Source organism: Euprymna scolopes, chromosome 7, assembly GCF_053919585.1.
Source record: "Euprymna scolopes isolate OS-2025 chromosome 7, ASM5391958v1, whole genome shotgun sequence".
Taxonomy (NCBI): Eukaryota; Metazoa; Mollusca; class Cephalopoda; order Sepiida; family Sepiolidae; genus Euprymna; species Euprymna scolopes.
In genome coordinates, this window is record NC_136488.1 from 106,796,772 (window position 1) to 106,821,675 (window position 24,904).

The window sequence follows — 24,904 nt, forward strand, 5'->3', positions numbered from 1 at the left end:
TTTGATAGAGTTTTCAAAAGCTCAAATCGTTGAACTTTGACCCCTTGAAAACCAAATTTCTTGTTGAAAACCGATTAAAAAGATTTTCCCAAATTTCAATACCCCTTATGGCAAATAGTCTGTAGACTGAAAATTGACAGAGTAGTTTGGTAGGGAAATGTACACACACAGACTATATCACACTAGTGATGGGACAATTTCAAAATTTTTCCAGATTCCGATACAAGTACCAATTTCGATTTTTTAAAAAGTCCTAAACGTTTAATTAGAGATTTGATGCTTTTAAACAATGTTCAGATGATTAAAAAAAACCTATCTTAATGTCTGCATATATTTTGCAAAATGTACAAAAATACAAATACCATTGGGAAGCAAGGTGTGTATGTTTCAAGATCTTTCTAAATGTTATTCTCATGTTTTCCTTGTAATTGATTGAAATTTGTGAGACAAAATTTATCTTTTAAAAACAAACCTCAAATTCATTTGTTTGTCCTTCATGACATTTGAAATTCTCATAAAAAAAAAGAATTGATGTTTTGTATGGAAAATAAGAAAATGGTGTAGGAACAAAATAGTTAGGAAAGCCTTTCTCATGTCAAGATAGAGTTTATACATAATGTTATTATTTAGATAACTATTCTTAACATTGGGAGAGGTCTGTGTTAATTATTCTGTACCTTTGCTCTTTGAAGAAATGTCCATGTTTTTCTAACAATTATAAAGGGTCGATTCTAACTTTTTATTCTTGTTATTCGCTCAAAAACGAAAATTAAGCAAAATACTAGTAGAACATAACATTTTTGTTTGATTGGTGACATTTATTTGATGTATTTACATCAGTGTTTATTAAATTTTTCAAATTTGAGCAGCTTTGTACAGGGCTTATGGAATATTTTTAATTCTAACTTAACAGAGCAGGCATTATGTTGGTTTTGAACTAAAAACACTTTATGCTAGTATGTAGAAGAATCTTGTCTTTTGTAACATTTATTTGTTACATATTTTGTAATATTTATTTGTTACATATTTGTTTTTCATTTATTTGTTACATATTTGTTTTTCATTTATTTTTTGTTCTGTAAGTTATAGCAAATGCTTGAATCTTATTCTTCTTTGGGAATCATAATTTTGAATGTAGATATACTTTCCTTTTTAATTCTGAAACTTGTAAATGTTTCCCCTTTATGTATTTTATCCAAGATTTTCATGAACTCATTTTGAGATTTTCATCTTATTTTTCAATTGAGCCTTAAGTGAAGAAGTACCATAACACATTATTTCAGCACCAAAAAAATTGAAAAACCTTGTCCAGAGCATTCCGTGTGTGGTCCTTAATCTTATGCTATAAATGAAAACTTTATAAATTTGTGTTTTGTTTTATTGAAGAAAAAAGATGAAAATAGTTTTGGAATTGGAAATTAGGCTCAAGTTTTCTGGTCTGATTTTTCCGATTACAACTAATTGTTCCAACACTAATATATAAATAAAAAATGAATATTGTATTAATGATTGGAAGGAAATATATATCTCAGCAGATGTATAGATTGTAACAGTAGTTTAAATATTAAAATAAACAATTGTTTTTCAGAATAAAAACTTGAAAATTAATTTGAAATTATTATTTAACTAGTAGACCGCCCAGTGTTGCCCAGTCGTAAAATATGCTTAAATATGATATCTTAATTCATGCAGATTTTGTATTTATAATTAAAGAGCAAATTCTCTATTGATTATTATATTGTTCCCAATATATATAGTAATGATTATAAAAGTTAAAACAAAATAACTTTGTTGCCATCAGCTCAAATCAAAACCACTCAGCACTCCAGCCTTAGTCGCTATTTAACACTTCAGCCTTCATCATTAATATTTGAACTATTGCCAGATGGATAAAAACGGCTAAAAAATACACAATTTCAAGCTAAAAGTATATGTACGCATGCTTACAAGTTTTATTTACTTTTATCCAAGTCAACTTTTTTTCAATTTTGACCCCTTACCAGCTATTTTTACAGGTTAAAAACCAAATCAAAAGGGTTTTCAAGATCTAAATACTCTATATATCAAGTTTCAAGTCTGTAGATTAGATACTCAGAAACAAGTTTGTTAGAGACTTTTCAAACATACAGATTAGGTTACTTTTATATACACTTCATGAACAAAAGCATTTTCATACTAAATTCTACACAATTATTCATAATGTAAAAACTATGCTTAAAAAGAATTAAGCACAATAGTTAAATGAAACCAATCTAATAAGAAACCATAAAAAATAATTAATGAACATTTGTTTTTCAAAGAAATATGCAAATTAGTCAACCTTCATGAAGTCACTCACATATCCATTACAGAGTATATTAAGTTTATTTTAATAATTTTTAAATCAAAAAGTAGGCTTTTAATATCAATGTCAGAGCAAGAAAAAATTTAACTTTATAAGTATATAGATATTAAATAAATGAAGACCTAATCAGAAATAGGTTTGTTTCAAAGTCAATTTCTAAAAGTTGTCCAACACATGCCAGCATGTAAAACTGACAAAAACCAAATTTCTATTATAATAATAACAAAACTGAGAGCTATTTTAGAAATGTCTTACTAGTTGATCCTTTTCTGATGTTTCTGGTGTTGGCGTAACATCAGCAGTTGTTATGACAGTAGAAGGGTCGGATTCAGTTGGCTTATTCTTTTTATTGTAGATTTCTTTGATATTGGGCCACATCTTTTCTACAAAGTGATTGTAATCAGCTTCAACAACATCTTCCATATATTCCTGGGTAGAGAGAAGAAAATAAAGAATACTAAACATAAAACAACAGGAAAAGTTCTCTAATTTACATATGAGGTCAATTTGTATTATGTAATCTAGTACAAGCTAAACCAGTTCGCTCAACCAAGCTTATTTCTGGTGAGAATGATGGCTAGAAGCAGAATTAAAAACAAAATGTTTAAAAGGTAGATGAACCTATTCAAAGTCAATGGCTAGCTAACATATGTAACTATTTGTGTGTGTTTATATAGATATTTCCCCAAGGGGACACTTGATTCCAAATATTTCTCATATGTTATATCTCCCCTCTTTTGGATTGGTTTGGTTTTATGGCATATCAACCTTTTTTTGTTTATTTTTGGTTATTTAATGCAGAGTTTCATTTTTTTTTTTTTTTTGTGGATTAGATATTTTAATTTAATCAGTAAGTAAAGTCAGCCTTTTTTGCATCATTAGGTGATGTGCTTTTTTTTTTTTTTCTTCCAGATGTGTGGTAGAGTTGGATTGAATTAAAGTTATATTCTTTTATATAGATTTACTTTTTTAAATAGTTCTTTCATATTGTTGACATTTTCATAATTTTGCCAGATATGTGTGAGATCGCCACAATCCAAAAGAAAGTGTTTTACCATAAAAGGTTCTTGGCATGCAAATCATTCTGGAGGGTCTTCTTTTTTTTTTTTAGCAGGAAGGAGTGGGTTATGTGCGTGTGTCCTATGCAAATACGGGACAAAATCACTTCCTCTTTATGTGATCTTCTGGCATCTGGTAATCGTTCTTCTATTGTGGGTTTGATCTTGAAAAGTTTGTTATTTGGACAGTTATTCCATGTTTCTTGCCACTTATGGATAATAATGGATTATGAGATTATTTATTTGTTGTTTTTTATACAAAAAAATTTGAGTGTGGAATTTTCATATTGCTTTTATTGAGTTTTAAAGCATTTTTGGCAGCTATGTCGGCTTTTTCATTGTCCTGAATTCCAAAATGACTGGGGATCCAGTAGAATTTGATATTTTTGTTTTGTGAAAGAGTGTGTATTTTTTGTAATAGTTTGATGAGTAGCGGGTTATTTAAATTTTTATTCTTTAAGGATTCGAGTACCGATAGGGAGTCTGAAAAAATTATAAATTTGTTGTGGGTGAGGTCAGTAATGAGGTCTAGCGCCATATCTAAGGCTGTGGCTTCGGCACTAAAAATTGAGGCATGGTCTGGTAGTCGCTTCTGTAAGGTAATGTTAGTGGATACTCCACATCCGATTCTGTTGCTATCTTTGGAACCATCTGTGTATATGTACTGATGGTTTGGGTACTTTTTCCTGAATGATAAGTTTTTCTTGATAAGTTAGCAGATAGATTTGATTTTTTGGGAGGTTATTTTATTAAAAGATAATTTCAGGTTGTTTTAGTAGCCAGGGTGGAAGGCTTAGTTGGTTGACATCATAGATATTGGTGATTGTGATACCTGCATCTTCTACTAGTGGTTTTGTAGGGAGATCAAAAGGTTTTATAGCTTTTACTTTTTGGTCATATAGGTTTTGGTAATTTGGATTGAAGGTACAGTTACGGGCTGGATTTGTTGGTTGTGATTTTTTCCTATCATAGAGTGAGTAATCTAGTGAGTTTGGCCCCACAGGTGGCCCCATTGAGGGACTTTTACTCTCTGCAGGGGGGCAGTCCATGTATTCTAATGCCCCACCGACGGGGTTGGGAAGTAGGGAAGGAAAAAGGAGAGGGGAAGGGGAAAGGGGCTGTTGTTTTTGTAGAACATAATTAGGTTTTACAAAAGAGAATAGAAAACAAAAACAGAAAATCAATGTAGGTGCATTCCGTCTCAGGAAGCCAATAGACAGTCTGATCTGGTAGCACCAGCCTTCTTTTGGAAATATCTCCAGTATCAAATAATCCTTATACACTGTGAAATTTACTTTATGTATGAAAGCCAAAGAAGAGAGATATAACATATGAGAAATGTTTAGAATCAAGTCTCCCCTTGCTGTTATTTCAGATCATTTGAAACCATAGCAGCAAATTCTAGTCTCCCCTCCATCAAGGCCAGAGTTTTTGGGGAAATATCAGATATTTTGTAATTCATATGTAAAACTAGAAAAACAAATGACTATGATTGAAATATTGGTAAAGGTGCAGTATCTTTTCACCCACAAAAATCATTTAAAATTACCACTATTATAGGTTTTCGAGCGTGCTGAAAACGAAAATTAAAATCCCAGGAAATGAGTAATTTCAATGATGTAAATAAATTATAGTTGTAAAAAGTAGAGGATCACTTTTCTATATTAATTTAACGTAAAATAAACACCCACTTTATAACTAAGATAGCTATAAAGTGGGTGCTCATTTTATGTTAAATTAATATAGAAAAGAGATCCCCATCTCGTTAAACAATAATGTGCGACCATTAAGAGCAAATGTCACATAGCCCACTACACAATTCAGGTCATTAGCTTTCCAACGAACCTTCATTTGTTAAATTCTGATCAATGGTTACCAAGATTTCGAACTTATAAAATTGCCAAAAAAGTATGTATATATATGTATATATATATATATATATATATATATATATATATATATGTGTATGTATGTTAGGGTAGGTCGATTTTGGAACTGTACAGAATGGCATTTGAAGAAAGTTGCAAAATAATGTCAAAAATTACCACAAAAAATATTTTTCTTTAAAATTTTCTATTTTGTTGAGCATTCCAACTTAAATACCAAATAAATTCGGATTTTTATTGCGGTATCAATGTCACTCCAGGAATATATCGCTTAAATAAAATCCTAGTGTTAACAAACAAACAAAAACAATATAATACATTATAATTATAAATATTTTAAAGTTTATTATTCCATATTTTTAGAGATTAAACGAAAATATCAAAAATAAAAAGGAATTAAACGTTATATTTGATTTGACATAGAAATATCTATATATGGAAGTTTTATACAAAATCACCAGTTGAAGTTACGACCGCATGCATGTTTATGTTTACTGTTTAATTTTTTTAATAAACTCTTGAATTATCTCTGCACCTTACTTTCTCTTTAAATGTCACTCAAATTTTTCATTAAAATAGACTAAAAATATAAAAAATGCAACATATATAATTATTCTGAATTGTTTCGATCTTAAAAAGATAGTGTTTATTCATTAAAAAAAAATTTTTTTTTTAAACTTTACTGCATGCATGTTCGTGTTTACATTTTTAATAAACTGTTGAATTATCTCAGCACATGATTTTCTCTTTAAATACCGCTCAATTTTTCATTAAACTGGACTTACAGCACCTCAAGTTATTGTATTTATTTTAAATTTTATCAAATTTATTAAAATTTTTTGGTACTTATGCACTTATGTTACCGTGATGAAATAATAACATTATTATTTAGAAAACTATTTTAACATCGAATTTAACTTGAAAATATGACTTTTAAAAATAGCTCAGTAACATAAGTGCATAGGTACCAAATTTTTAAATCAAATTTATTTTAAAATTATTTGTATAAATTTTTGGGTGTATTTTTTTTTTTTTTTCAGATATTTTAATCAAAACGTCTCGAAAATCTACAATTACAACTCGCAGTAAAAATGTAAGGAAATTTTCCAGTCTGCCTACACCATTAAATAAAACGGAGCCTCCAATTTATCGACAAATTAATCAGTATAGTCACTATTTAGTAAATACTTATCCTCACCTTTCGAATTTTGCTATAAAGGAAGTCATGGATATTTGGAAATTGGTTAATCCATGTTTATCTCTTAAGTGAAATGACTATTTTAAAAAAGGTGACTATACTATGTTTCAAGAAAGCCAAACAAATGAATAGAACATCTCTCCCCACTTCCCAAAAGAAATTCTGTCTAGAAAAACTGGATTCGCTATTTGATATTTCGTCCTGTTCTTGCAATCTACCAAGTTTTAAGTTGTGACAACCCTCTTGTAAAAAAGAAAATTGCCAGATTGAACACATTATTTACACCTGTCCTCTTCAACAAAATGTAAGTTATTTTCTATTTTTTCCAATGTCTTTGTGAGATAACCTTGTATCCAAACCAATTTTCATATTTTAATGCAAACTAATTTTTATATTAATCTGTTTAGATGCATTTTAATATAAATAAAATCTGATTTTTCAGGTTCCAGTTGAGGATCGTAAATACCTAAAGGATCAGAGGAGCAAAATAGGGCTGAAAGGTACTTTTCAACTTGGTTCAGTTGATATAAGTGCTATAAAAAAAAAAATGTAAAACGAACGGGGGGTCAATAAAAAAATGTACATTCATCACCAACACCTTCAAATCTCCAGAGTAATATTTCCTCCCCTCTTACTTATCTTCTCAAAGTGAAAAACCAGAAGAATATTTGCAGCCAAAGAGTCATCTAAAAGGGCCTTATAGCCTTATTAAATTTCCCAGATATGCTCTTGAGTTAGTCGGGGGGGGGGGGGGGACATATCTTCTAATCTTGGAGCCAGCCTTGCCAATGCCTTGCTCTTGGATTTGCAGGCTATGGGCCTTCTTATACCCAATATTAATATAAGCAATATTCTTATTGATAAATGTAAAGTGGACAGGGCAAAAACTAAAGTGAAAACAACTGCAAAAAAAAAAAAACAATGAAAATGTGGACAATCTGATATGCATTGGAGTTGCTATGAGAATAGATAAGGATACATTGTTTTATAAAGAAATTGTGGAGGAAAATGGACAGAAAACTATGAAAAAAACTAAGGGACCAGAACACCATTTAACTTTTACAATAGAGACACCATATGAAAGTAATGCCTCAAAGATCCATATTGGGCTCCACTATCTTCCTTATCTTTACCAAGGTTGGTTGGTTGTTTTTGTTTTACGGCATATCAACCCTTTTCGGGTTATTTAATGCCGAATCCAAAGATTTTGAAGAAAATTTTTTTTTAATAGAATATATTTGTTTTCATGTTGGTTTCTATTTAACCCATAGTTGGGACCCTAACAGGTACTACCACTCCGGATCAGAGTGGACCTGGGAGCAATGGTAATTAAAGGGTGGCTCCACACTCCCCAAAGCCCACAAGCTGGGGCCCTCACCACTGGATATAGTTTAAGGTCATATCCAGGACCCCCATTGAGGGACTTTTACCCTCTGCAGGGGGGCAGTCGGCGTACTCTAATGCCCCACCGACAGGGCCTCTTTATCAAGGACCTCACAATCATTTGTCAACATCTATGCAGACAATACTATCATCTATGGCAAGACTACAAAAGCCAACAAAGATCAGAAGTTTTCTGATCCTCTCTCCTCTGATCTTAAACGTGTGCTGCAATGTGGTAAGGAATCACTGGTCAGCTTTAATACATCAAAAACCAAACTGCTATCTGTTCACCACTAATTGTTTTACAGTTAATTCACAGTTTACCCCAATTGAAATGAACATCTCTTGCCTTGATGAAGCACCCTGTTTTGATAAACTTCTGGGATTCACTTTTATCCTGAATCTGAATGAAATACCTACATCAAATCTCTAACTACTCCAGGAAGTATCTCACTCCCGCCGCGATCCTTTACCTGTACAAAAAACAAGTATGTTCTAAGAGGGAATATTGCTGCCACATCTGGGTTGGAGTTCCAAAGAATACCCTTTCCTGTCTTGACAGAATGCAGAACACCTACTTAATAGTTAACCCTTATCCTAGAGTTGCCACAGAGCCTTGATAAGTGGTGACCCTCAAAGTAAAAATAAAATGAAAGGGGGGTGGTGGTGCAGATTTTAAATTTGAAGATTATTTATGATTTGTTATATTAATATTCTTTTTATTTTATAAAAAGACATCACCTGATTTGAAATACTGAAACTTTTTTGGTATTCACACGAATATTCAAGACAAACCTTGCAAAAAAGAAGAATTTTCAGTATATTTTTGTCTACAACTTTTATACAGAACGCTCAAAAAACCGCCCAAGCATTTGATCTGATTTCTTGCATGAGTACTTAATAAGTCCAGACGCGATTTTTGTTAAGTGCCATTTTTTAATATTCTGAGAAAAGTGAAAAATCGACCTACCCTTATATATATCTAAATGCGAGTTGGGAATAAGTTTCCCTTTTTAACCAATTTTGGTACCCCCCACATGGGGAGCAGTATAAATATTTTTAAAATGTAATTATCCACTGACACGTTTTTTGTCGTCTACGACTCATCAGAGTGTCTGTATCTAGCGAGATTCGAAATCGGGACCCAACGGTAATGAGCCTAAACCCTTACCGTTGGGTCCCGATTTCAAATCACGCTAGATACAGACACTCTGATGAGTCGTAGACGATGAAACACGTGTCAGTGGATAATTACATTTTAAAAATAATATATATACCGCTCCCCATGTGGGGGTACTAAAATTGGTAAAAAAGGGAAACTTATTCCCAACTCGCATTTAGGTAAAAATGCACTTTCGTAAATAATTGAATTCATTCAAAACATATCGCTAAAACCAAAACAAAATATATATATATGAGCAAATAGTTAATAAAACATGTTGAAAAACACTTCGAAAAAGAGTTAACAACATATTTAATTTGAAAAGGAAACACTAAATAAGTGGATAATCCTTAATCCGTGGAGTTTTGAAGAAATACTTTCCTTCTCATCAGAGGGTAGGAATTAGCAAAATGCGGGATCGCATTTTGCATGCAAAAGTATTTGATGAAACTGCAAGTAAATGAAAGATCTTACTTGATAACAAAAATTGATTATATATATATGAGAGAGAGAGAGTTTATATGTTCAAATGTCAATTAAGAAAAGTCAATTTTCAATATAAAATTTAACGTTTGCACCAAAGATAACAATTTATAAATTAAGGTCCTTAATCTGTGGATTTTCAATGTAAGTACATCTCCTCAGAGGAAAAATTCTAGCAAAATATTAATATTTAAACTATCTATGTAAATGTGTGTTCAATCCAGAATGTTGTTTAGTTTTTCTCTATAGTTTGAAGGATGAGTATTGGATTTAGTATATACTAGCATTTCAGCCCGGCATTGCCCAGGTGTTTGGAGGTGTATGTTGAGCAAAAAAAAAAAAAAGTGGTAGTAGGAAGGCAGGCTCAAACCTGTACCTTGAAGGAGGAAAAGAATGGGGAAAAAATTTGACGTCTTTGCTGTTACGATCACCACTAAACCAGAAGTGATGTAGGTTTAAATTAAGGCTAGACAATCGAAAAGAGGGGATAACTTTTGACAAATTAATGTTTTTAGCCAATTTTTCGATATTTGTTGTCTGAAGGGTTGAGTTTAAAAACGATACTGATCTTGTGAAAATCTGTCGCTTCTGTCAAAAGTTTTAGGCAGACATGCAAACATACATACATACATTTCTATATTGGTAGCTCAAATTTTCGACTCAAACTGATTAAAAGCTTGCCCTATCTCTGAATACCCTTTATATAAAATTTCAAATGTTTAGACCAGAAATTGTCTGAGTAATTTGGTAGAGACCGCAACAGTCAATTTTTTCTAAATTTTACCCCTATTATGACCCCTTAACATTTATTGTTTTGGGCTCAAATCAAGTTATTAAGTTAGCTCCATGTCCAAGGAACCTATACCTAAAATTTCTAGTGTTTAGACCCAAAATTGGCGGAGAAGTTTGGTAGAGTTCTCTAAGGTCAAATCGTGAATTTTGACCCATTAAATGCCAAATTTCTGGCCAAAAACTGATTACAAAGATTTTTCCAAATTTCAGTACCCTGTATATCAAAATTTGAGTCTAAAAATTGACAGAGATATTGTGTAGGAAAATGTCCACAGACAAATAGACACACAGACACTTTCACTTTTATAGATATATAGATTGTCAGGTCTAGTATGACTTTAGGTTTAGTCAGGGTGGGAGTTTTGTGAAATTTCCCTCGTGAATGCTAGTTTGATCAATTGAGTTGTCTGTAAGTGGTTTTATCGTTTCTTCCATGTAAAGATCAAAGGGTTTAATCACATTTTCTTTTTTTTTTAATAGATGTGTGTAGTTGGGATTGAAAGTGCATTGATAGGCAGAATTTTGGAGTTTGATTTGAGTTTTCCATTATATTATAAGCCTAATTTTTCACGTCTTAATTTTAGTAAAGGTTCATAGGCTTCAGCATATAAGCTTTCTATCAGGGAGGTTTTGAATGCCCCCAAGGCAAGTCTTTATCCTGTGTGATGGATCTGGTCCAGTGTTTTAAGATAACTTTTTCTGGTTAAACCATATATAAAGCTTCCATAGTCTAGTTTGGTTTTTATCAGGGTTCTATATAATTTTAGGAGTGAGGAGCAGTCTTATCCCCAATCAGTATTTGCTATAACCCTTAATAGTTGTAGGGTTTTGAAACATTTTTGTTTTAAATATTTTAAGTGAGGGATAAAGGATAGTTTTTTGTCAAAAATGCGTCCCAGAAATTTGTGTTGGTGAGCTATTTCAATTTTTGTTCCTTTTAGGTTGAGAGTAGGGTCATTGTGCATTTTCCTATGCTTACAGAAATGGACACATTTAATTTTGATTGTTGAAAATTTAAAGCGATTTTCTGTGGTCCATTGTGTTAGTTTGTTTATGCACATCTGTAGTTGATGTTATAAAGTATGAATATTTTTTGATCTATGGAAGATTACAAGTTTATCCACCTATAAGGAGCTATTTATCTCATTGTTTAGACAATTTACAATATTATTGACTTTTATATTAAAGAGTGTAACTGATAAATAGGGCTATGACAACAGCATATTCTTTTCATTGTTTTGACTCGAGTGTGTAACCGTTGATATCTTATATGCTTTTATATAGAATGATGTGGTTCTCGGTTGATTAACTGTGTCGGATATATACTCGAGAGTCAAAACAATGAAAAGAATATTCTGTTGTCATAGTCCTACTAATAAAATACATCCTTGTGGGACTCCTTCTTCCTGTATTTTTCTGTCTGATAGGGTTGGTCAGAGAAAGAGGCACTCATCAATATAGTAAGCTTAAGATGGGATTTTAAATTGTCTTTCACAAAATATATGCATAAAATATATACATAAAAATAAGTTAAATTTTTTAATCAATTCAGAAAATATACACTGTTTTCATTTGGGCTTTTACAGTAATATTTTGGGTTCTAAGTCTATAAACAGTATAGAAAACATTTTACTTCATAACTTGAAAATTAATACGTATAAAAAACAAAAGAAATGTTTTTAATAAAAACAGTAATATAGACTTCAGAGCAAAATTTTCTTAGTTTACTCAATTTTCTCAAGCAATGTTCAGACAAAGGCGCCACTAATCTCAAATAATTGTTTATGAATGTTTCAGAGTAAAAATAAAAAGTCATAATTGCTATTAAGCAACAAATAAGAGATTATTTGAACTGATCTAAAAGAAACTGAAGAAAATGTTATTTTACTGGGGAAAATGCCAAACAGGTAAAAATAACAAATTTGGAAAAATAGAAAAGTATGACATACAGAATATGTATGACACTAGACCTTAATTTTAAAATAAAAATATTTTACCTTGGCTTCATCTTCCGATACAGTTCCATCAGAATCAATGTCAAATTCTAAATGAGTTTTCATTTCTAAAACACTCAATCTGAAATTACAAAAAAATTAAAGTAGACATAAAATCTTAAAAATCAATAAATTAATGATTTAGAATGAATTCATGGTTAATAAAAATAAGATGTGTCAATCATTTTTATGTTAGAAAAATAAAAAATAAATTTAAGAAAAATTAAATGTATCGCCGACAGCTTCTATATTGTTAAATGAGATTTGTATTATTATACTAAATGTGATTTACTAATTCTTTTATTTGTTTTCAAGGTAGTATATTTGTGCTATATTGCTTACTGAAGCAGTGTTTTTGTTTTTTGGGTTTTTTTTCCAAATTTTATTGAATAATTTTATTTCATTAAGGTATGCTAATAATTGTTTAAAGATACTTTAATGTTTTTACATTAAAGTATTTTTTCTGTATAAATTTGGTGCAAACTATCATGGAGCATAACAAGCTATATACCAAGGATGCTCCTCTCCTTCAAGTAAGAATTGGTGGGTTATTTTAGAGTGTCCAATATGGAGTCGAGAGAGGATAACTTTCTTTTCGTGATTCTTTTACCCATCCACCTAGTGTGGGTTTTATTGTTAATAGTTTATTTGAGTTGAAGTTGTTCCAGTGGATTTGCCATTTGTTTGGGGTATATTATTGTATTTTTACTTTTAAATTCTTAAATGGAATCTTGAATGTTTGTTCAACGAGTTCTTTATGAGCATTTCTGGTAGCTGTATCAGCCTTGCCATTTCCTTTATTTCCATCTAACTTGGAATCCAGCAGGAGACTATATTTTTTTCTTCTGCAAAATAGTTTTTTGATAAATGGGTTGTCAATACTATTAAAAAATCTGAAAAGATCAAGAATTTTTTTCCATTTTGCCTTGTGAGAATCTACGGCACTTGATATGGCGCTGAAAATAGATGCTTTTTTAGGAAGGTGTTTTTGAGAGAATTATGATTTTTAATTATGAAAGAATGTCTTAATAGATATGTTACAATTTATTCATTTTAAATTACATCAAAAATTAAATGATGGTAGTTGTTGTGACCTAATGGATCATAAGTATGTCTTATATGATTCTTATAGATTAGTTATGATTTGATCACAGTGAAATATCATTCCCATGCAAATTAGTGTTTCCATCTTCTATTATATAATTGACAGTTGTCTAAGTGTCCTAGAGAGAAGATATACCAACAAAACATTATTAGGATCACTTTGGTCAGGTTTTGATAATATTCATTCATTTGGAATCACCCAAGATCAAATGAAGGACTAAAAATAATAATAAAAATGTCTTTCATTCAAATAATAAAAAAAATTAAAAAATAACTAGTTTTAAAATGGTTTCAGGAAATTCAATTAAAATTTTAAATTTATAGAAATTTTAAAAAATAATTTTAAAAATGCTAATATAGTGGATCATGGTTGGAAGCAAGAATACAGAGATCCTTATTCATTCATGAACAACAGCGAGATGGTTGCTAGGTGCATTAAAAAAATTAATAACATCATTTATGTTGGCAGATCATTTTTGAAGAAGGTATGCAGCTTCATGGAAATACTTCAGAGGCAGTTCAAATTCAATTGATCCTGATGCTAACTCACTATTTTCACTAAAACCAGCAAAAACAAGTACTCACAAATGATCTCTATTGATATCCAACTCATCAAAAGCTTCCTTGGCACGATTTTGTTCTTCTTCATGCTGTCGTCTGGTTTTCTCTTCTGAAATAAACATATATATTTATTATAAACAAATATATACAGTCAAAAACAAAATTATTCGTACACCCATCAATTTAAAATAAATTTTAGCCATTTCTCAGTATCTAAAGTGCATTAATAAAAAAGGTATAAAAAAGGAAAAATAAGGTTTTAAAATGGTTTAAGTGAAAAATATATTTTTTTATGATTTTATATTCAATTTTAGAACAATTCATTTTAAAATGATAGAGAAGGAAAAAAAATTCATTTACAACGGTCATAGAAATGAAGCAGGGTTTTCCTAAAGACAACCCGTTACATATCACAAGCCTGTGTATTTTATTGAGACAACCTTTGAGTTACCAATCACGGTCAACGGTCCTCACTCAACCACGTCAGTCAGTTAAGTTTTCAGACACCTAACACCCACGTAAGTTCATTCTTTTATAACAGGCATCTGATATATTTCATAGAAAATAGCTGATAAAGAAGAATCTCACATTACCCACTACAATAAACTGCCCGTTAGTTCAAGATTAATTATTGATTATTCAAAACTGATCATCTAAAAGCAATCCTCCTAATTTGCCATCTCGAAATCCGGTAGATGATCGCTCTTTGTGCAATGGACAAGCATATTTTTATACAAATATTCATAACATCAGACAGAGCGTTTCAGAAAAAGCAAAGTAACTTTATTTTTGTTGCAGCTAAATTCAAGTTGAGTGTCAAAGAGTGTTTATCCTTTATTAACTAGCAATGAAAAAGTCCCCAGCTAGTGTCCTTATGATTACAATTTTTAAATTGCAGAAAAACTCGAGCTGTATAGAAATGATAATACCTTCATGAATTTTCTCATGTGCTTCCTTAGCAGATTTTTCAGGACCTTCAGCTTCATTCTTCCAGGCTTGAAAAATAAAATTTAAAAAAATAACTTATTTAAAAAGTAAAAAGCAAGCAAAAAAACAAATAACCAAAAAATAAAAATTAAAATCAAACTTATTTGAGCACATACACCGACTCACATTTAGTATAATAATAGCTAACAAGTAAACCGATTTTCAATGTTATGCAATATTATTTCATTTGTCTAGGCTATTAAACAAAAACCTTAAAAAAACAATTATTAGGAGTTTCTAAAAATCTTCTTTCTCTAAAAGTCTTCAGTATGTTTTCTAAACTTTCTGAAGCTTGCCTTAGAGGCAATTTTTCAGTTCTTTCTGCTTTTGTTGTTGTAGAATTATTTTCACTACAGTCATGTATTTATTTCTCCGCAAGGTTGTTTTTTGTCTACACTCAACATAATTGAAATCATCTAACAAAGTTATCTTGTCAGATTTTCAAAGTCAGACACAAACAGTAATTGTTCTGACATATCGATACTAGATTCAGGTATATTTTTCCTATAAACCAGTTAGTGTCAAGTATGAAAACAAACTTTTTAAAAATTTGATTACAAAATCAAAGTCAACAAAATACATTTGTGTTTTTATAAACTCAGCAATTTATCTTTTACTCCCAGGCAATGAAAGAAAGTGCAGCTAATTTTTATTAAATATAAAAGAGAGCATATAGTTAAGTATGGTAAAAAGTTTGAAGGAAACCATATACATATTGAGTATTTTATAGGAATAAAATATCTGCAGTTGAATCCTATAACTTTTCATTTAAGATACATATTTTTCCGACCCTCAAAAAGATGTAAATTATCTAAATATAGCAAACCTTCAATTTGCTAGAGAAAAAGGATTAGCATTTTTTTCTACCAATTTCTGAACAATGAAAATACCAGCACTGCTTTTAGATCATGTTTTGAGAAGATGGAGTTTAACATTTTTTTAAAACAACCTAATCCAAGTAGGTGATGTAATGAGTGTCTCCAAAATACAAGATACATACTTTATGCATGAATTAACGGCTTCTTAAAATAAAATCAATCTTGATCTTAACCATTGGCTCCAAAAGTCATCACCAGAATACCCATATATGGTATAACCAGTGTCACATGACCACTATGTGATAAGAAATCTTGTGATGTTGCTAACATATTAAGATGTTGGAGAATGAATTGACAGTTCAGAGTTTTTTGCAGGATAAATCTGTGTTGGACTGCAAGGACTTTTCAAAATCCCAAAAAGCATCCGTCAATTATTCAAACAGAATAACCTCAGACAAATTGCATAATTTTCAACCAAAGACTGGAATTGATATTCAAGACAAATACATATTTCTGAACAGATATTTTTTCTTCCAACAATGCATCTATGAAAATCATTTTAGCTCCTCCTTGATCGAAGGAATATCAATTTCTAATTCAACCATAGTCACATTTTTCTCAAAGCTAAATACACTGAGTGGTTCCAAATTCAAAAACCTTTTGTGCCATCCATTTGAAGAACATTTTTATTTCCCATGCACATGTTTATGAACTTATTCTGCTTATCAAAACCCAGTTCCCTTTTAGACCCATGTCTTGATATCTTTATATTCTTGTCATGCAAAATATATAGCCCCAAATCAATCGTGTTTAATCCTTATTGTTTATTGTGTTCATTTTGTTCACATCCCCAACTAAAACAGCTTCTTTTTAGACAATCCATGTTATTGCTGTTCCTTCAGCCTGGTATGTTTATTGTTAACTTCTCTAAAATCCAATGCAGAGTTCAAAATGGATACTCCTTTTTTTTTTTAATCTTTGTTTTATTCACATTTGAACCCGGGACAATATTTTGTTTAAACCATCAATACGGTTTTCCTTAGGTAACATGTCATAGCCAGTCCATAACAATGCTGACATTGTAGTCTAATTTTAAGATCACACATTGATAATTTGATTTAATTATCAATGTGTGATCTTAAAATTAGACTAATCTAATAAATATTACATTTCACTGACCAAATCAATAGACTTACAGTATTGGAAAGTTGACAAATTTAAGTCAGATTAAGGAAAGTTAGATAATAGACAACTTATATAAATGTGTTTACTTTTATGCCAAGAAAAGAATTTTAATTTGTTTTTGATTGTTTGTATACATAATTTTCTTTTGTTTTATATTAACTTTGGGTCATCTTCCAAAAACAAATTTTAACTGATAAGATTAAACTGGAATTATTAAAAGGCTCATTTTTATTTGAAGAATTTGTGTAGTGACATAAAGAGTAAGCTTTTTTTAGGAAAACTTATTTTCTTTAGTTTTCTCCAATAATCAATAAAAATTAATTTTGTGCATAAAATAATTTAAAGCCGGTCTTTAGTAAATTAAACAAACTTGAAGAAAAATCTAACTGGTTTCTGAAAAAAAAAAATCATTAAACTAATAAAATAAAACATTGGATTGAAAATATTTTTATATTGATTTCATTTACTTGTAAATCATTTAACTACTTAATTTTAGATCTACAGTAAGTAGTAATATTAAATATAAATAGCATTCACCATGAATTTCGCAGGGGAAAAAAGTTGGATTTTAGCTGCTAGAACAAATGCAACAGATCTGGAGTAAAAGTGTAACATAACTTGTACCTCTCTGTTTTTCCCCTTTCAGCACCCCCACCTCTTCTTCAGTCAGTTCATCCCTCCTCTGGACACACATACACACAAGTCAGTGCAAGGGAAATAACTAAAAAATACTCATAATTACTTCCCTTTATTAAATAATTGGAAAACAGATGACATGATAATAATAGATATGTCTTGATAACATGAAATGGTACAATTGGCCATTTGACCCCCAAATAATCAAAGGTAACATTGTTGCATGACACTATCATAGTCTTCTTCCTTTAAGCTTCCTGTTGTGCACAAGAATGCTTAATACACTTTTAAGTTGTCTTCTACACTCTACCTGCTTGGTGACCATCAGTTTGGGTTGAAAGAAGACCTCTGTCTGATGTAGGAACAGGACAATGGATATTTATGTTGGCTTTTCTTTACTATACTGTCAAGTTTCTAAGATGTGTAAAAAAAAAAAAAATTCAAGAAACATGGAAACCACAAATTTCAAAAGAAGGCTTCTTTCCCAACAAGATGTCAACATCGCCATATTTCAAATTCACTTAGAAAAACTGAAATTTGGAGATCAAATAAAGAGCATTAAAAACTATTTTTAAAAAATAAATAAATAATGAGCCAGGTAGGTATAAAAGTAACTTTCATTGGCTAGTTAACTCTTTTATTCATTGTGTGTGTGTGTGTGTGTATATGTATATATATATATATATATATATATATACACATACACCCTTTTATTCGTTTGCTGGCTTCTGTTAAATCCCTCTGCGTTCGTTTTACTTTTTCATTTTAAGTTTCTAGTATTGTGTATACAAGAGTTACGTCCCATTATTACAAAACTACCCAATGTTATATAGAAAACATCTGGTTGTTTCATGATGAAGGGATGTATCCATAATAATACAATGCAATTTCATAACAATATATTCCGATTTTATGTTCAATATTTAAAAAAATATTTTAATGGTATTTTTATTAAATATTCTTAAATTATTTTTCAAGTATTAGTTCGATTTTATTTTTTTGAACACAAATTGTTACTGAACAAGACTTTTTCAAGACATTTTCAAAGAAATAAGCCTCTTTCCAAAGCTAAAGTAAAAATTCAAGAACTTTTCAAGATTGTGCAAACCCTATATATATATATATCATTCATACTAGTGGAGATAGCCATGTGTTTTTCCTTTAATCCATGCAAGAGGGTTCAGCATAGTAACAAGTTTAACTTTACTTATCACTTACAAAGAATTGTGTTCCTTTGATTGCCAGGTTTTATCTAATATTTTACTTTTTACATACCTCTCGATATTCTTGATGCCTTAGACCTCCACTTAGACCACTTAGAGTTAGTAAGTGTTAAATTATATAAGTAACAGTTCTGCACAGATTGTAAAAAAAAAAAAAAAAAACACTGATTTTATTGGCTACGGTGGTTTTAACTCCAAAGTTAAATATATTCTCCTTTTCAACTCCTTTTCAAATATATTGAGTTTTTGCAGACAATGATAGCAGGTCAGAAATCTGGTTGTACAAAATTTGGTGTCAATTACTTAATTGAGTTCTGGGTAAATTGTTTGAATCAGGAAAAAGTGAGTTTGCAAAACCAGTTAAATTTGTTAAAATAAAGACCAAATTAGTTTCTTTCTGCTCTCGTCAAGTATTTGCTAGATATAACTACGACTCTTTACTCCCTATCTCTTTGTCAATATAAAAATAGAGGTTATAAGTTTTAAAAGAAAGTGATTACTTTTAAGCAGATAGGGAAGAACTGATGAAGGTAAGTGATAGCATATAAAATAAAAAAAGGAAGGAGGGGGATCAAACAATATAAAGTGAGTTTGTTTTGTTTAACAGCATTTCGACCTCTGGGGGTCATTTTATGCAAAACAAAACAAAAAAAAAAAAAAAAAAAAAGTTTGGTTTTACTCTCAATTTCTTGAAAAGTTTGTTTTTCCTAAGTAAAATGTTTCTTTAGTTTAGAGGAATTTAAATAATCTTGTTTCTTTTAAGTAATTTACAATTTGTTGATGTTCCACTTTTTGGAACATCTCTTCAATGCTTACTGTTCTAAAATATTTCTTTCACATATGTTCGTGCCTTCTACACTATCTGTAAATGTTTAATTATTATTTATTGGTTACAGAGTGTGCATTTTGGTGCTCCCTCAACTTTGATCAGGTAGGAGTAGGTCAGATTTCTGTGTGCCTAATTCATATTCGGTTCAGTACAATCTCCTCTCTCCGTCCCTTTAAAATCTTTTGGTTTTTGCTATTGCTTTTTCTGTTGGTATTCACAACATTTGTTCTTTGGGCATGTGTTCCATTCTGTTTGCCATTTGTTTTCCTAGCATTCCTTACTATTTAGTTTCAGGTTTGTATGTGGGAATCTGATTTTTTGGACTTGGTGGTTTGTGGCTTCTCTAGCTAGTTTGTCTACTTTTTCCTGAGATACCAACACGGATTGTTATCTGGGCTATTACAATTATTTTACCTTTTTTTGGTTATTTCGTTATATTGGTGATGAACAAGTAATTGAGAAATTGTCAACAAATGTTTTTTCAAATATGATGTGAATGGTTTCAGTTATATCATTGATTTTAATTAGAAATAGACTAATGGATAGTACACTACCCTGTGGTACTTGTTTCTTGTATATATTGGTTTGATATTATTGTGTTTCCCAAGCATATTTTATAAGTTTTGTAAGAAAGGAATTCTTGGATAAACATTGCTAGGTTTCCTGATTCTCATATTGTGAATATTTTTTCGCAGCTCCATGTAGTATTAGATACTTTCTCCAGATCAAAAAAGATTGAAACTACATGGTGGTTTCTTATTAGACTATTATTAATGAATGTTTCTAGTCGGATGTTGGCTAAGTTAGTTGTAAGTGTCTTGGTTTATCTGAATCACTTTTGGTGTTTTAATAAGATGTTATATTTTTCTGGATGCCATATCAGCCTTGTATTGACCATCATGTCATTGTTTTACTGATACAACTTGTTAGAGTGATGGGGTGATAATTGTTAGGGTTGGAGTGGTCCTTTTCTTGCTTAGGAATTGGCTTTAAGTCAGTATTTAGGGAGGTTCTTGGACCACCATATGTTGTTAATGATTTGTAGAAGAATGTTGAGGAAAATGTTTGGCAGGTGTTTCAGAAACTGTTAATAGATGTCGACTGGTTCAGTAACTCTTTGCTTTTATGTATCAAGTTTGTAAGTTCTGTTTAGTAAATAAAGAGTTGTAGTATTCCTTGTTGTTAGAAGTGAAATTAGGTTTTTCTTTTTCTGAATTGATTTTATATTTTTGGAATTTAGTGGAGCAGTGGTTGAATGAGGAGTTTAGGTTAAATTTTATTGTGATTATGTTCGTGATTTCTTATCTATGATTTGTTTTCCAGTTGGTGTACTTTTAAAGTTTATTAGTGTTCTGAGTTTTTGTCTCAGTTATCTTTCTTATTAATTCCTATATATATTTTTTTTGTTTGTAGAGAAGAGTGGTTATTGTTTAATTTGCAGATATAACTTTGCCGGATTTCTTTTTGCTTTTTTATAATACTAGCAGGAGGGGGGGGGGGTACCCGCCGTTGTCTGAGTTTTTGTAGGTGTGTGTGGTCTGTCGGGGGGTGGGGGGTGTTAATGAAAACCTAAGAATAAGCGAAGTAAAAAAAAAAAACAGAAAAACGAACATTACGTGAAAAATGGCTTAAATAATCCTGCTTCAATATTAAAATTTAAAAAATCGAAAAAAAAAAAAAAAGAGACATCTCACACCACGATTCGAACCCAAAACATTTAATGACCCAACGCTCTAACCAACTGAGCTAACACGACGGACATGAAATTGTGTCAGTTCTTCAAATATTTAAACTAAATCAGGTTATGACGTCTGATGCATGCGTAGAACCGATCTCGTCATGAGGACGGTTTTTGCTACCCCCACCCTAGAAAAGTGCTGATTTCAGGGTGAAAAAAATTAACGTTTTTGGCCAATTTTTCAATTTTGTGAATTATTGGCCAATTTTTCAAGTTTGTGAATTTTTGTTCAGTCTGTCGAAAGTTTTTAGCAGACGTACAAACACACATACATACATTTTCGCTTTTATATAGACTAGCAGGGGTACCCGGCGATGCCCAGGTGTTTCGAGGTGTGTGTGCTCTTAAATTAAAAAGAAACCGGGGGGGTAAAAAGTTTTGGTAAGTTTGTAGGATCGAACCCGAAGCCCTGAGGCGAAGTTGGAAAATAAAATGTGAAAAAAACATGAACCATAAACCGTTCGGCCAGCCAGAATGAGTTACTGAAAGATATTTGAATTTATTTAAGTAAGAACAAAATTGACAGGTGCCCGCACGCAAGTCGTAGAGTTAACATTTTTGTACGAGCGTTACGACGATGACGACGTAAGCAATAGCTATTCAGCAGTTAATATTTTCTGCGGGACAGTTTTTAATGAGGTCAATGACCAGGTTTGTTTGTTTTTACCTAACTTTGGGGAAAAACAACTCCGCCCATTTATTAGAGGAGTGTATCGTCTCAAAATGAAAGCAACCATCTGATATGCCGACATTGACCAAACATTACATCACTTTCTAGAGACCATTGACGCCAGTGATTTGAATCGAGTTTCGCTTTTTTTATACCGAAAAATTAAAGTAACATGCGGCGATCCCAAAATGTTGAATATTTAACGTTTCAGAGTCGGGCAAATTAAATAGACAGGCGACCTCCGTTCGTAACTCGTAGATATTATGATTTCGACATGATATAAAACATTTTAAAAATGAGCGACAGCTTCAAGAAGCCGCCGAAAAAAATCCTTTTGCAGACATACAGAAAAAGCGAACACACATACATACATACATACATTTTCGCTTTTATATTTATAGATAACAAGCTTTTGCTTGGGCTAGTTTTTACTTTTAAACGTTGGTTTTTGTGGGGCACTGCTTGAATAACTTTAGATTTTTTTCCCCCGTTGGTTGCATTCTGTTATGAATCATGGTGTTGATTTTGGAATTGTTGTGGTTGCTATTTAATTAGCTATATTGGTGAAAGTTAATTTGGATCTGGTTTGTTAGCTATACCTGGGCTGATTAATGTTGAACAAAATTTATTGAATTTGGTCCAATTAGCTTTATGGCTTTGCTATTTTAATTTTATTTCTTCTGTTGTAGGTTTAAGTTTTGAGGAAAATTAAAAAGTGGTCATTACCACACTGGTCATTATGTACCTCTGATTGAAAGTCCATAAAGTTTGTGGAAGAGCATAGTTAGATCAATAACTAATGTTGTTTCTTTGCCTGGGTATGGGCATATGTGTGTTTTGTTATTAAGTATACATATTTCAGGTGATTCTAGTTGCATCTCAATAATTTTTCAAGTTTGCTTGACATTTTCATATGCCCACATTTTGTTGTGAGCATTGAAATCCTCCATTAATGTGAAAAGTAGGGAATTGCACCATCAGGTTTTCTATTTCAGTTTTAGTTTTTATTTTGGTGTAATGCTTCTTAACAAAATTTTAAATAAATTTGAGAATATCTTAAATAAGACAATCACTCGTATAAATATGGTGATTGAGATGATTCTAGTTAAGAGTAAGATAGACATTTTCATCAGTATAGATCAATAACATCTACTTCTCCATACACTTTTCAGTCTTGTGCATAATTTGCTTTAATGTAATTTTTTATACTTTCTACAAACAAATAATCCAAAGTGTAGTATGTGTTCTGTCCAAAGAATACTATAATAATGTGAAGTTCAGCCTTGTGTACTGGTAATCCATAGAATGAAAATATGTTAAACTCCTGCAAGGTTTTGGAGATCTACCTGATTGGATGAGGGTGGGGTGAGCGGTCTATTCTGAAACGACATTAACCAATTTGAATAAAGAGGATCCAATAATATCATAGTGTCAGATGAAAATATTTTTTAAACAGGACAACAATATACAACAGATGAAGGATATAACTGGAGTTTCCGCAGATCCTGCTAGTTTCATATAAATATATCTATATTCTTATAAATTTGTTTTTTTTGTGTATTGCTATTCATATTAAAATTTTTTTCTATTTATTTAAAAAGAAAATATAACTTTGTTATATATGAGTCGTGAAATTACATTCATCTGCAAAAGATCTAACTAATTTGCATATTTTTTAAACATTCATTTTAATAAATTCCCTATTAGTTTTTTCAGTTTTCTTGTGGATTATTATCTTTAGTTAACTATTACATGTAATTATATTCATGCAAATATTCTACATGATTTATACTTGCATAAAATTTACGTAAAAACGTTATAATAAACACAAACCTTTTTCTACATATTTATGTATTGTTTAAAAATTTTGCCTACCACACTCCTAAAGTTTTTGGTCTGCAGATATGAAAATTAATATATAGGGTATCCAAACCCATGCAAAACTTTATATTTAGATGTAGAATATAAAATGTACATTTATATAAGTGACCATAATGGGGGAATCAATGAATGTGTTAGATGGAAAATGTTTTTAACTAAGTGTTAAGAAAGCAGCAACAGAATAAGAACTAAGAAAAACAGTGCAAACATCTTATGACATTCACATTTTAAAGACAACAAATGATATACCACTAAAGAATTTTTCAAAGATATTTACCTTCCATTTCAATTTTCTTTTGTTCAGCAGCAATTTTCAAATTTTCCAATTCTACCAACTTATTCTGAGAAGAGAAAATAAAATAGTAGAAAACAAAAAGCAAAATTGTTTGAACAGGTTACAATTTTTTATCGCCAATACTTAATAGAATCAAACAAAATAACATGTATTGCATATTCTCTGCAAGCATATAGTCATGAAAACAGTTTTTTGTTTTACTTACACAATGTTCTTATTTCTGTGATCTTTTTTTTTAAATCATAATTTTTTGGATCATAATAAAAAGATACAAACTGAAGCAAATATTGGTCTCTTTTCTTACAAAGCAAATTTCATATTCAATCTGATTACGAGTTTTGAACACTAATTTTGATTAGTAATATCATAGAGGAAATCAGAGAAGTTAATCCACCAACAAAAAATTGACTTTGTTATCCCATACGGTAAGCATTTTATACTTATATGTGCCAATGGATATATTAATTTGACTGGAGACACAAAGCAATCAAGTCTCAATCCAAGCTTAAAGGAATTGCTTATCTCACTACACAGCAGAGTTGTAATACATCAAAACAATGTGTGGATGAATTTTAAAATGAATAAAATTCATTATCAATCAACAGAGGTTAATGCCGACTTTTTTTTCAAAGGGTAGACTTCTTTAGTTTTTAAACTGACTTTAAAGTCAGGGACTG

General features: G+C 30.8%; 1 protein-coding gene across 1 annotated transcript in view; it reads right to left on the reverse strand.

Annotated features, from left to right (window-relative positions):
* The window catches only part of LOC145279881 (glucosidase 2 subunit beta-like), a 152,106-nt gene that overhangs the window by 25,946 nt on the left and 101,256 nt on the right, over positions 1-24,904 (reverse strand). The window contains exons 6-10 of the mRNA XM_080131340.1: positions 24,210-24,273; positions 14,895-14,960; positions 13,990-14,074; positions 12,304-12,382; positions 2,600-2,773 (exon numbers count right to left, since the gene is read on the reverse strand). Of these exons, the coding sequence (XP_079987466.1) occupies positions 2,600-2,773; positions 12,304-12,382; positions 13,990-14,074; positions 14,895-14,960; positions 24,210-24,273 (468 nt within the window). The remainder of the gene's footprint in view (positions 1-2,599; positions 2,774-12,303; positions 12,383-13,989; positions 14,075-14,894; positions 14,961-24,209; positions 24,274-24,904) is intronic.